We start from the raw sequence: 14,898 nt of genomic DNA, 5'->3' as shown, positions 1-14,898 counted from the left end.
TTAATAATTCAAGTCCTAACCAGGGTGGAGTTTTTTGAGGGATGCTTAGTATTTCCATATATTGAGGAAGTCCTTTTGGTGCAACTTTGCAGGCTTCAATCATGATTGATATAACAACAGATTTCTTTTTCCATAAGTGTTCAACTTTGATTTACAAGTCCCAATATTTCATATTTTTTTCAATTGTTTTCTCTCAATCCTAGCTAGCATTACCTGGAATAGCAACTTTGATGAACTATACTTTCTTTTTTTAGTAATTGTTATATTAGGCATGCTATGAACAAGATGCCTATTTGTTTAGCTCTTAAAGTTCCATAAAATCTTAAGCCACTCATTTTCCAAAAGTGTTTCAATTTGATGACCCCAGAAGTTTCTATTACATTCAAATCCAAACCTCTAGCAAAGTTTCCAGTGAATAATTCTGGCAATCCAGTCATGACATTACTTGTAGTCTGTGAAATTTTGCTGCAGCAGTAATCAAATGGTCAGTTGTTTCACCTGTCATGTTTCCGATAGACAGAGATGAATAAAGCAGAACTCTGAGGCTTGCATATTCCTCAAAGAACATGTTTATTACTTAGAAAGTATTGGTACATCAAAAGTGAAACCAAGTCTGGATACACAAGCAACATTTCCCCAATACAAAGTTAAATGTCCCACCCACAAAAGCTATGTAAGCAACTACGTTCCCCAATATATTTATTTGGTGGGCTTTTTATGAAATGCCCCATCTCTAGTCTTGGAAGCAGCCTACAAAAAGATTGTTTTGATTAGCAAAGCATCTGGGCAACCCCCCTTCCTCGTTCTATGTGGCAACGTCAAATGAGAAATGGCTCAACCATGCTCATTTCTAAAGTTGACATCACCCTTTTTACTACAAAAGCCACATTTGCTTTTGTTTGTTGCATGTTCATGCAATTAGTTGGCAAAGCTTGTTTTTGAGCTGCTAAAATAAAGCTTTCAGTTTTTTTCTTTAACATTCCTGATCAATCCACCTGGGATTTTTTAAATCAGCTTTTCCTTCTATAATCTACGTATATCCTTCAAGTATTGGCTATGCATTGGTTTGTTCTTCCAATTAACAAATCAGTTTTCAGTTATTATGGTTCATTGCAGTCAATTACATAGACTGTGCAACAAAACATAATAATAATAGAAAAATGGTATATTATTATTTCCTGTATTTGTAAAATGATGTCCTTAAGCATTTCAGAGTTATTAAAAGTTATTTTGTGTAGATTACTGACTACAAAATTCTGTATTATGAGTTATCCTAGGTTCCAGCAGAGGGAGCTATATACCAAAGACAAAAAACACTTAACCATATTTTGTATTAAGAATGCCATATGCCAAATAAATAAATAAATAAATTTTAAAAAAATGTATTGAGAATGGGTGGGAGAGACATTTTCTTAGTAAATGTAAACATATATCTGACTACATTGCCTACATATAATATGAATAAGGTTCATTAAATGTGTCTGCATGATAAGGAAACAAGTAATAGTTATGTGAATTTGATGAAACTAAATTAAAAAGTATTAGGGGTTAGGGTTAGAGGGTAATGGCAGTTTCTAGACTGGATTCTGACTTCTGTCCTGTATATCCCAGAAAATCTCCCATCTGTATGGAGTAGGATACCTGGAATAGAGCATTGCCTGCTTTTTAGTTCAAAGGTCAGAGACTCCAAACTTAATTTCCATTCCCACAAACATAAGATATGGGACCATTGATGACATAGAAACATTCGGTTCCATGGAAAGTAATAAAAACATCCTTGTGACACAACTTTACTTTTTTCTTACTACATTTGCCTTTTTTTTTTTTTTTTTTTTTTTTACCTTCCTCTTACTTGGGAAGTTTGGACCAAGTTATTCTAGCTTCCACCAGCCAGCTCTAAGTTCTAACATAATATAAGCCAAAGAATTCAATACCTCTTCTGTCATGACTCAACAGTGTGGTGGTGTCCAACAGTTTTCTCCATTGCTGCTGCCAGATAATTAAAACAAAAGAAAAATATAATTACTACTTGATTTGTCTTTTTGTTGTTGTTTAACTTTCAGGCAACTGGAAAAAGAAAACATCAAAAAGAAATACATTTTTGCAATTGCAGCTGGGATAATTTAAATTAATATGTGAATGTGATCTTTAAGACTCTGAGCAAGTTCACCAATCCTTTTTTCCTTTGTTTCTGATCATCTCTGTTTTAGCGTATGTACTTTTGGTTCTAGGAACTAACAGCATATTGATCCATTCATTTTCCATCAGGATGGTAACACTATCCAACATGGGCATATTCTCATCATTTTTACAGCAGAGATATAATTGGAGATGGTGAGGCAGAAGTGTCTTCTTCTCCACTTCATCCTGAACCACTCATGGCTTCCTTTTCCCCCTAGACCCAAGGGGCAGGCTCTCCTCGCTCATCTCCCAGCCACACGATCAGTCGGCCAATTCCAATGCCTATCAGATCTGCATCTGCCAGCTCAACTCCAGCCCACACACCACAAGATTCTCTGACAGGGGTGGGAGGAGATGTGCAAGAAGCTTTTGCGCAAGGTAATGGTACAAACCGTCCTCTATCGAAAAATTGATGATCCATAGCTTCTTTCCTCATGGCATATCTATTTAAACCAGGGGTGTCAAACTGCCGGAGGCCACACCCACCCCATCTCCGGCAATGCAAAAAAAATCATGATACGTTGCGACATGTCACGTGACACAGCAAGTTTGACACCCATGTATTAAACTCTCTAAAAAGAGTTTTTCTTAAAATAAATAATCAAGTAATTCAGAGATTATGTTTGGGACAAGCAGCATCAGAGGAAAATTCATGACAGACTGGAGCAGAAATGAAAAAAATAACATTAGTTTTTATTGCTGCATAATAAAATAATAGGAGAAAAAAAATATTCCAATGTAATAGCCAGCTTTCTAAATTATCTGCAACAGATACAGTACCTTTTATTGGCAAATGTACTTATAAATGCATTTTATTCTCAGACAATAGCAATTGTACTTATTTATAATGTGCTATTATAAGCTGTGCTTTGTAGTTATTGTTCTTTGTGCCAACTGCTCGACAGTCCCGAGGCTTCTACATTGGCTTCTAAGGTCCTATTATAATATGGCTCCAAGTATTTCAGAGGCCAAGCTGTTGGGTATAATTTTCATGCTGTCTATCTCAGACTATTATAATTTCAAAAACGCAAAACATCTTAGAACTGAAACCAACAGTTTTTACTCTACTCTAGCATAATTCACTTGGTTTGATAAGTAATTTCTCTTTAATTTTTCATGAAGAAAGCACAGAATTCAGACAGAATTTTTCTATAACCCCAATCTAACTTTCTCCCATCCGATGCTGTCCATATATTGCAGTACTTAAAACTTGATATGGAAGCACTACACTGCCTAAAAAAAGTATACCAGTTTCAAACTAATTACTCTTATTAAAGCCTATCTATTCTGCAGAGGTCATAAAGAAATTAATACATGTGTAGTGCAGGTAATCAGAGGTTATGCTACTGTAAAAATTACCTAAACAGATTTTTAAAATTCATACATTTTAAATTGTTTTCTTAGTTGAGTTTTGTATCATTTATTATTTTACCTTGTTAACTGTACACAATGTACAGAAAAAACTCAAAACATTGCTAAAAATATTTTGCACTTTGCTTTTTTATTGATTAGGTACAAGAAGAAATTTAAGAAATGACTTGTTGGTAGCTGCTGATTCAATCACCAATACCATGTCTTCTCTGGTGAAAGAGTTAAACTCAGGTCTGATGATTTAAAGCATAAGTGTTTTATACTGGTTTAATATATAGTCTAAAGACAAGCTGCAATCTAGAAAAAAGTGCTGCAAAATATTTTTAAATTACTAGTTTAACAGTTTGAACTACTGATTTACAGTCTTTTCAGGACAATATTCCTTCTTAGTCCAGCATTTTAATTTGTGAAATTTATTTCTTTTCAGTGCTTTTTAAATACCTGGATTTTTGTTAATTTTTATGGCTATTGAATAAGAGTTTGTTTGCCTTATTATATTTATGTAGAGTATAGCCTTGGTATCTCTTGTAATAACAGGTGCTACTGAAATATTTAAAAAATTAAATCTCACTGAAGATAATTGAACTAACTTAAATGAATTCAAATGCAGCAATGTGTGTTCTTGCTAAACAGAAGGTCAATGCTGTTTAGTTTCTTTATACAACAATACTGTCCATGGGTTCATGCATCAATACTGTAATAGGAGGCAATCCAGTGATGTGACTAGCTATTATTTCCTTGCTTAATAGCTTACCCGGTCATTAGAATATTCCCTGATTAATTTAGGGAGACAGAGTACATTGAATCACCCCACTTGGCATCAAAGCTTTATTTGTCTGTGTATGGCAAGTTATATAATAAATGGCAAGTTTAAACTGTACAAAAGTGAGAGTTCTGCATGTTTTTTTTAATGTAGACAATATGGTGTTTCTTTAGCAATATAAGATGGCAATGTACAGTATGCTAAAAATAAAAACAGGAAAGAAGCATGCTAGAAATAGGAGAGAAAGATATAATTATCATACCAACCTATTTCTTCATACAGAAGTTGGAAGTGAGACAGAAAGTAATGTGGATTCAGAGTTTGGTCGGACTCATTTTGATGATCTTGTTCCATCACCAACTTCTGAAAAGGCTTTCCTGGCACAAATCCATGCCCGGAAGCCAGGATATCTTCACAATGTAGCTGCTACTGGAACCATTCGCAGTGACCTGTGGGTACTCCATCCTGTTTTGTCTTCTCTTTGATTTCTATCTTTTTCTTGACTTCAATGGGGCACTCAAAGCTTTAAAATTAAGTTTCCATTTAATATTGGGATGCTTTTTAAACTAAAGATTAAGACAATGATAGCAATAAAGGGTGACTTTTGAACCACAATATAAAACTCTCATAAAATTTTGTGGAGAAAAACAATTTGCAGTGATTTTTATATTTCAACTCAGGTTGATAGTTGTTGATAATTAATATATACCAAAGAACAACCAAATCTCTTTTAGTAACATTATTTGAATCCATTCAAAGGGGCATTTCAGAAAATATGCCAAAATTGGGTGCAGTTTTTTATTTCCTTTGAGAAGAATAGACTTTTTTCTGTTGAAGATCAGGATACTGCTGTGATTTTAGATGTAAATTTAGGATCTGAGTGTATGATCTATCTGTGTCCAAAGTTATAAGATGCAGAGATCTTGAAAAGATCTTGATCCACAGTGGAACATTATACCAAACAACCAAATGAAATTTAAGTATCTTTTGAAGTCATTGCTTCAGATGTCAGTATGATCCAGATGAACAGGACAATAAAGTGAAAGTGACTTTATCATTTGGTCTTCATTTTTAATAGTGACCTCTGCCCTATGGATTGCTCTCCCCCTGGAGATCTAGCAAGCTCCCATGCTCTTAACTTTCTGGAAAGCAATTAAGAGCTGGCATTGTTGATTGCACATTTATTTATTTTCTTGTTTGTTGAATTGTTCTATTGTTATACTTTTATTATTGTAGTTAGTTAGTTGTGTTTCAAAAAAACGGGCAGCCATATAAATCTTTTAAATAAATATTATTTTTTGCTAACTTACTTCATACTCCATAAAAATAAAATATCAAGTTTTTACTGACGCAAGTTCAAATTTTAGTCTGTCGTAGAATGGTTCAGGAAGATCTCTTCCCGTTGTTTTTGCTGAACTCTGCAAATGACTGATAGAAAGGAATTATTACAGAATCCAATTGGAACTATTCCTCTTCAAGTATATAATGGGAGCTTTTTCCCCTTTACTAGAATATTATATTCCAATCTTTTTTTAAAGGACAGTATTTTTTTTCAATTGTATTAGCCCTTTGTACATTTATTCCCCCAACAATTAATTTTAATAAATGATTTAAACATTTTAATAAGTAATAATCTAAAATATAATATATTTAGTATAATATATATCTTTCTTCCTATTTGGTTTTTTTTTTTTAATTGTACCCTAATGGATAGATGTGGGGGGGAGTTAGGGTATATTGGTAAATTAAGCAATGTCAGGAAACAAATACAGTATGGAAAGAGTGGAGAAGGGCTAAGATTATTGCCTGGCAATCATGTTCTGGAAACATTGCAAATCAAGCAGATACTGCAAGTCAAAAGGATCATGTAATTCAGTTTTGCTCAATGTAACAAACTTTAAAATGTGTGGACTTGGCTGCCTGGGGAATTCTGGGAGTTGGTCCACATATCTAAATTCCTCAGATTGAGAAACACCGATGTAATCTAAAATTGGCCTGCATTCTTCTCTGATAACAGTTGAGTTTGTTCTGCATGTTTCATGCCATTCTACTGAAAAGGAAAAATATTAAGAAGTGCTTTTACAGGATGTAAGAGAGTATAACTCTCAGTTCTGGACACCAAACATTCTGGTATTTACCACAATATACCAAACTGGCAGTCCACCAGATAATTAATAATTTTCTGAAATACAGAATTCTGCATATTACCATTATTATTTAATCGATGTATATGGCTGCCCATCTCATCTAAGCCATTCTGAGAGGCTCATAAGAAGTAAAAAACAACAGAAAATTTAAAAAATAATATGCAAACATAGGAAAGCTACCATAATCAGTATAAAATCACAATCAGCATAGAATTCATTCTGTGGGAACTCACAAAAGCCACTGTAAAGCTACCACAATCCTTGAATCTTCCCTGACTTTTCTGCCATTTCCATTCTATTCTGATTTTCAAAAAGGCCCTCCTAGGCAATCTGTTTTACAAAAGTTAAATTATGAAAAAAGATACTTCATTTTTCTATACTCACATTCCACAATATAAATGACTCAGTGTGGGCTGTATACTCTGCCCACCACCACCACTGCAAACTTAGACTAACAGATGGAACTTAACTGCTTTCAGATAGGAGTATCTGAGTACAAAGTAGGTCAGGCAGTAATTGCACAACCCTATTTATTAATAATTGTGTTTAGGGTTACAGAGGATGGAGATGCTTATGTTAGAGCTGATGATGAGAACTACGAAAATGATTCTGTCCGCCAACTAGAGAATGAACTCAAGATGGAGGAATATTTGAAGCAGAAACTGCAAGATGAAGCTTATCAGGTAAAAATAAGATAAGAACTCAACAAAATTACATAGATGAAAGAAATTTCACTGTCCTAGATTTTATTTCAATTGGAAGAATATAGTGATAAGAGTGTAGACTCCAAATAATAGTTAGATGCACTCATGTTTCTGTGAATAATCAGGAAGTACTTTTTGTACTGAAATTAATAGATTGACATTAACCTTCACAAGCTGTTAGTTGGTGCATCACAAATGCTAGTAACATACTCTGTCAACAGTGTGCTATTCTATTTTCACAAAATCACTTTGAGAGTAGGTGGGTGTTCACACATGCATTCTTGGCATTTTTATACTGTGAAAGGAAGTGGTAATTTGCATGTGTGAATAAGCCATCAAGAGACTCTCCAAAGGTAGAACTTTCATCTTATTCAAAATCATCTCAGATACAGTATCTTTTCTTCAGCAAAATAAATAATTTTAAATTAAAACCTAATTATCTATCATGCAAGTAAGCAAAGGAGGTTAGTTCAATTCTATTCCCCCCCCCCAAGAGAGCTACCACTAGTATAAACTGATAGTAGTAGGAATCTTATGCTCTCTCAACGTGGGCAAAGACATAAAAAAACAGTGATCTAGTTCACAAAGTCCATAGAAACTGCATCAGATACTAGTAATAGCGTAACTCCTGACAACAGTGGTAGAAGATATGAGTCACTGATAGCACAATTGCTCTGATGTAATTATACAGCCTATTTCACAAATATATGAACAACAGTATGCAATCACAGCTGCCAGGTCTTTAGCTGCTACAAGCCATCATATTCACCAAGTTCTTCTCAAGACCTTAGGATGTCGTAAAGTATCAGCATAGTATAGGTGTGGATCCAAGCAGCATGGCCTTTTGTAATTATAACAGTATAATTATAACTAAATTATTTTTCTAGTAATTTTCTAGTATTTTAAAAAATTCTAGTAATTTAAAAAGATGGCTATCTCTGCCTACCATTATTTTGACATAATAGATATCAGTCTAAAGTGTAAAGTTCTTGGTATAGTTTGTTGAAATGTCACTTCCAAGTAAATCAGCAGATAATCTGCCTACATTATGCTTATTTATTGGCAAATATAGATTATATGTACAAGAAATGTTAAAGAGATCAAAGCACTGATCAATATAGGAATGTGTTTTCTGTTTCACTATATGTAAGAAATACTGATTAATGAGCAAATTAACTCTACCTTAGGAAGTACTTTTAAATGCTGTTGAAAATTTGTAGTTTTAAGACCATTTATACATATCCTTTAAAAAAGTATATTGTAAAAGTTACAAATACAAATGAGAAATGATTGCCCATAACTGCCTAAAGTATTTAGAAATGACTTACAAGACAATCTTCTTTCTCTGTTTTGTTGGCCCTTGTAGCAAATGCCATTTTTATTCAAAATAACAAATTGAATCTTCATCCTTTCTAGCATTTTCTGCAGCAATAACCTTCTCACAGTTTCTTCTTGCATGTTAACCTCTTCATTTGGTGTGTACTATTCTTGCATGCCCATATGACACTTCTCACTTCTCTTGAGTCCCATTGGTGCACTGATTTGGCTGCTCACATTTTCTGTTTTTACTTTCTTTTTTTACAGGTCAGCTTACAAGGATGAGTAACCATCCTTGTATCACTCTCCTCTCAAGTAAGTTTTAAGTTGGTTTAAAACTGGTATCAATCAGTTTCATTCAGCAATTGTGCTGATTGGAGTGCATGGAGGCAGGGGGGAAGCAAAGAAGCTGGCCACATTTTCTCTTCACCAATACATTATAATATACCATAATCATTTTGTAATTCTAACTGTAACTGTCAAATGAGAATATGTTCCTATTACGGAGCAGTGGGAAAGCTGTTGAGAGGATTGTAGGCAACATGGTTTATTTTTATGGAGCTCTAATATGAATCACTCTTTGCTTCTGGATGGAATGAACAACACCTTTGGAAAGAATGATATGAAACATAACTCTCCAAACTAGAATTTACTGATTTAGTTTATAAATCTACTTTCTGGATGCAAATGAGTTGCATGTGGATCATCATGTATTAGTGTCTACACTTTTCAAAGTAATATTTTGTAACATAGCATAAGAATGTTTTGAGCCAATATAATTATGGATGGTCACAGATGCTTAGATTCGATATGGCATTTTTCTCCACCTATCAAGTCCTTTCCAAAGATCTGGGATAGGCAGATATTGTTTGATGGTGCAACCCTGTACTGTTGCAGGGTGTAAACTGTTCCAAATAAATAGCATTTTGCAATTGATTGATCATGATTTTGTCAATGCCAATAGTATTCAAGTGTTTCTTGTTATTTTAAACAACTCATATGTTAAAAACTGTGCATTCAGAACAGAAAGTTAAGATTAACCTATCCTGAAAGCTAGCATATGCAGAGCTAAAAATGTAAGAGTAAAGAGCAGAGTAAAATGTGACTAAGACAAGTCCAATCAGGTGTCTGCAGGAAGCTAGCCTAATCTGAGAAACAGTGGGAGGACTTATCAGGAATGTTCACATGGTGAGTATTCCACATTTGCACAATGCCTAAATGGAAGCCTAAACAGAAGGTATGCTTCTATGAAATGTGATAAATAGTATTAAAACATTTCTTGACAGGAAAGCTGCAGTCCAATGGATAATGAAAGTGATGTAAAAACTGAAGAGGGGAAGGAGAAGAAGGAAGAGGAGGAAGAGGAGGAAGACAACACTCAGACTAATGACAAAGATAGCCTAGCTGCCAGCTTCAACGAAGAAGTGAAAAATCAAGTGCAGCCTCACTAACCAACTAGGTCTCCAGACTGTAGCACAATTATTTTGTTTCCCAAGTTCTAGTTTGTAGGTGTTTTATTTTTGAAGATTAAAAAACCATGATTTTTATTTAAAGCTAAATTATATCAGCTACATCATATGTAACATGGCTTATTATTGATGAAGAACACTGGATATACTAACAAAATACAAACCCTTTGCACATACTTTTAAACCTGTTCAGTTTACAATGACAGTACTGTTTATATTAGAAGTTTGATTTCCAAATAATTTGAGGTTTTAGAACATTTTCATACACACTGTATATTGTTTTTCCATGGAGGGAATTTTAAAAGTATAATGATACATTTATCATTGAATAAATATACTCCTGTGTGTACATATTTATAGCCCAAAAATGAACTATAGTTGCAATACTGAACCCAAACATACTTGCAGAATTCTTACAGATACTACTAGGAATTGCACACATGTTGATATTACAATATTGCATCTTTGGATAGCAATTTGTTTTTAATATTACTGCAAAATAAATACATGAAAATTTAAAAACAAACTTGTACAAAATGCACTAAGAAGTATCTCTATGACTTAGGGCTACTACATAACTTAACGAATGTTTTCTTTCAAAATATAATCTAACAAATCAGCCATAGAAGTTAGTGTAAATATTTTCTTTCCAAATAGAAATCATATACAAAAGACAACATTCAAATTATATAGAATCTAGTTTTTAAAATCAGTACAGATCTTCTTAAAACTGTGAACTATGTTTTGAAATACTCGTTACTAAAGCTGTTTATAAACCACAGGTGCCATAAAATCCCTAAACTAATTGTATAATCTTCATTGTATTATTTTGTTGCAGTTTTAGAACTTTCTTTCACATTATCTCCATCTTTCATATCTTGTTGGTTGAGGCCTTCAGCTTTAAATGTACAGACCTTAAAAGATTGCTTGCTTTCTTCTCTTATTTTTGAATGTGCATTGCCTTAGTCAACCATCAGTTGTTTTGTGTGCGTTCTTGGAAATGGGCCAGGGGTATTTGCAGGGTATTGTCAAAAAATCAAGATGGCTGCCATGCACATCTTGCAATGTACATAAACAGGCAGAGCTTTTATCACATTATCATGGCTGCCATTTTGCTTTTTTTTTAATCTTACCCTTTGGACACTCCTGGAATGAGTAGAGAGACTTTCTTCAGGGGCCAAATGGGGTAAACTGCTAAATATGAAAAGCACATGGCGGGGGGGATGTGTCCTTTCTAAAAAGAAAAAAATACTTTATGTAATTATAGCAGTATCTCTTTTGAGTAAATCTTAATACGCTATTTAAAAATAATAGGAGGCTGCTCCCCTGAGGATTATAAATGGAAAAGATACTTTGCAATCTTATTTTCCCTATACAGTAAATTAGTTACAAGCAAATTTTAGCCCTGAGGAAAACAGCAAATGATTTAGAAATTGTTAGGTGTTTAGGGCAATGTTTATTAATGATGCAACAATTCTATCATTAAGCATGAATTTAGAATAGCTCAAATATGTAAATCCAAAGTTATTGTTAAAAAAATAATAATAACTCCTTAAACTTGCTTATATATTGTACTGTCCAAATTAAAAGAGGAATCTTTCTGTTGATTCTACAAGGGACATGCTTCAGATGAAAGATACATGAATTAAATAACTCTAGCTACTTTCTCACTCATGCACAAAATAATTGTTATTCCTGGCATCTTCCTTCTTGTGTCTTTCTCAATATTGTCTCTATGTAGACAAATCACAGCATTTAGAGAATTGCAGAAAATTATTTTAAAAAATGTTTACATAGAGACACCCCAGAAACCCCACCTTCGCAATAATTACTCTTTACTCCTGTAATGTCTACCATTTTCACATGGTGGATACATAACTTTTGACAACTTACCTCTCCTATGCCCTTCTCTCAGGAACTGGTTACTCTCTACTAGTGCCTAGCACACATCAGTTAATACTAGACAGTATATTGGCAATTCTTGCTGACAGCTCAGGACTCCAGCCAAGTATTTCCTAAAGAGAAGCAAAATTTTATGAAAAAGATCTAAACCCAGCTAGATACAGTTAGAGTAGTGATTGTGTTTCTCTAATATAGTCCTTAATTTACACATCCATATTGCATGTAAAGCTCATGCATAAATCTAAACTTTGAAAATCTGTGCAAAATGTACCGTCATCACAACATATGCACCATTCTCTCAGTCTGGTTTCAGCACAGATTCCTCAAAGCAGAGCTCTAGGTGGCCTCTTATACTCTGGAAGTCTAAGTTAAAGCACTTTTTCATTTGCCTCCAAAATCAAAACCTACATTTGCTACATCAATCAGTGTTAAGCTGACAGTGGCTCAGCATAGACAATACTTTCCTCTGATTTCTATCCAGCATCTGGGAAACAAAACTGTCATGATCTAACAGAGCAACTCAACCTCCTGGGCCATTAACCAATGTGTGAGTATAACATTTGAATAAAGAAATGCTTGCATAAGACTTCACTAACAAAGGCCTTAATCAGATCATCTGTTTCTGTATTTTGTCTATTTTGTCTATTCCTAACGGAATAGGATATTATGCGGATGTCCTTATTCAGATATACATCAACTTGCATGCTCAAGGAATCTAGGCCCAAAGCTAGTGTTACAGACATACCTTTCCATGCACAATGAAGCAAGCATGTAAAGAAAGTTGAGTGAGAGTTTTGTCTCAAATGGGCCAATGTTTTAGCCCATACAGTCTTTGTTTGCTAAACATGTTTGGATGGTGAACTTCAAAGTTACTGGAATGGTTGAAATAGCCATTTATCATTTTTCATGGCTAATTACTATAGCCTAAAACTTCTTGTAGATTGTTAATGGAAAGATCATTAAGAGGCAAGAATTAGAATGTGAAAATAGCAGGATTCTTGAATGTTGAAAGAAAAGAGAGGATAGAATCTCTGTAAGTAGTAATGTTAACTTTAAAACTGCATTAAAAGGTGTGTGGCCTTTGTTGTGATAATATGTATTTTCTTATATGCATGAGAAAAAATGTTGCATCATTATTTAGCACAGATGTCTGTCTTTTACTTTAGCCACTTTCCTCCATTCTTATAAGTTCCTTGGAATTGCTGTAGATATATCTTGTAAATACCACAACTGCAGGTTGCAGCAGTTAGGTTGGTTCAATTCAGTGCCAGAGCCTTGAATGACAAGACAGGAATTTATTTGTGAACCAAAAAGTATGAAGAATTACATCTTGAAGCTACTAACTGTCTGATGTTTTTAACTACTGTTATTTCACACCAGTCTGAACAGACACACTGCAAATTTTACATTGTCCATTGGTATTGTAAACAGAACTATTATTGTATGGGGTTTTTTGTATTGCTGTTAAGTATTGTTTTGTGTGTGTGTGCGTGTGTGTTAAGCCTACTGGGGACATATTTTGAAGTGATTAAACTATTTAATTGTGTGTCTATATTTTGGAATGGAATTATTTCTTCATTAAAAAGAATTTTTAAAAATAATTAATTGAGTCTCCCCTCTTGCTGTTTGCACTGACCAAGATACATTTTTCCCTATTCCAGCAGAATTATTTCTTAGTTTAATTTAGAAAAAAGAGGTATGGAGATACATATTTTTTAACAATAATATCTAAGATTTCTAACATCAGAATGACACGATTATCTCAAAAAGTATGGTCACCAGCAGTATTGACAGATGTAATGACTCTCCAATCAGATTGAAACTCTGTTAGAACTTAAACATTTCCAGATGAATTAATAAACAGGGAAATTTATAATTTTATTCTTATGATGAAAATACTTTTAAAAGATTTGCATGGGTGAATAATGATGGTGAGGAGGAGAATCTTGGATTTCTTATAGCTACAGCTTCGGACGAGTAAAGAATTACAATTTCAGTGGCAATCTGTTAGCCAAAAATTTCCAGCTTTTTCCCTCCCAATGTTTTTATGATCAGCGTTCAATTGTTGCACAAGTGAATTTTTATTTATGGAACAAGATTTTGCTCTTAATTCTTCAGGACCTAATTTGAAGGAGACAAGTCGTGCTACTGGATTCTTTTTGGAAGTGTGGAATTAATAGCCTACCAGATAATATTAAATTACAGTTTTAGCACCTAGCCAGCATAGCTGATGGAGAGAGATGCAGCAATTGTACTTCAGCCATATTCTGCAAAAATGGTTATATAATATCTTATTTTACTCATTTTCTTTAAACTTTAAATTGAATTTTATTTGAAAGATGTTGGGATGAATGTCTGGGACTTAAGAAAAAGATAATTATTAAAGATCTAGAGCATGCTGAAAGTGCTCAATGTGTTTGTTTGCTTTTACTACTCTTTATATTTGGCTATTCAACAATATGGTATTAGGGCTTAAGTGTTTTCTTCAATATAGAATAAAAAGGATATTGACAGTAGTGTTCCCTTTGTATGTATCTCTTACTTACAGTTCTGTGATGGCAGGAGTATTTTCTTTTCTATACTCATTCCTTCCAAAGACCAACAAACCATCCTGTATATCTTGGCAAGCAGCATAATTAATGCTCAAGGGACTTTGCTGCTCAAGGGATTTTGCTGCTAGGAAATTCCTTCTATAGTTCTTTTAAAAAGGGATGTTTATGTCATATAAAGAAACACAGGGGAAAAAACAAAGTTTATAGAAGATTATTGAGGATTTTAGATGAATTGGGTTTTGAAAATGATATACGAATTACACAGGCATTTACCCAAAACTTTGCAGCAATATGTATAGTATATAGTATTCAGTTTAGAAATTCACTAAGAAGCACACAAGATATACCCATTTTTATCTTTTGTCAGAAATTCTAAGAGTAAATACAGCCAGAATGATTATAGATAGAAATAGCATTTTATTCCTTACATTTACTGGGCAAGAATCCTGGAGTTCTTTGGGTTAAATATGCTTATTATGCAAGTAGATTAGC

At 33.7% G+C, this 14,898-nt stretch overlaps 1 protein-coding gene across 28 annotated transcripts in view; it reads left to right on the top strand.

Moving 5' to 3' along the window:
- DTNA (dystrobrevin alpha) overlaps positions 1-13,600 on the top strand; it is a 237,063-nt gene extending 223,463 nt beyond the window's left edge. For 19 of the 28 annotated variants that reach the window (XM_039333476.1, XM_039333478.1, XM_039333477.1 and 16 more), the window contains 5 exons: positions 2,400-2,559; positions 3,694-3,783; positions 4,598-4,766; positions 7,013-7,145; positions 9,770-13,600. In XM_039333476.1, the coding sequence (XP_039189410.1) occupies positions 2,400-2,559; positions 3,694-3,783; positions 4,598-4,766; positions 7,013-7,145; positions 9,770-9,934 (717 nt within the window). In that variant the 3' untranslated portion in view covers positions 9,935-13,600. Of the gene's footprint in view, positions 1-2,399; positions 2,560-3,693; positions 3,784-4,597; positions 4,767-7,012; positions 7,146-8,750; positions 8,799-9,769 lie in introns of all 28 variants that reach the window. The other 9 variants (XM_039333501.1, XM_039333490.1, XM_039333491.1 and 6 more) reach the window with 2 other exon arrangements.
- Positions 13,601-14,898: the final 1,298 nt, after the last annotated feature.

Source organism: Crotalus tigris, unplaced genomic scaffold (genome assembly GCF_016545835.1).
Source record: "Crotalus tigris isolate CLP2741 ecotype Arizona unplaced genomic scaffold, ASM1654583v1 scf7180000024506.7606697, whole genome shotgun sequence".
Lineage (NCBI taxonomy): Eukaryota > Metazoa > Chordata > Lepidosauria > Squamata > Viperidae > Crotalus > Crotalus tigris.
This window is presented reverse-complemented; position numbering and strand designations above follow the sequence as displayed.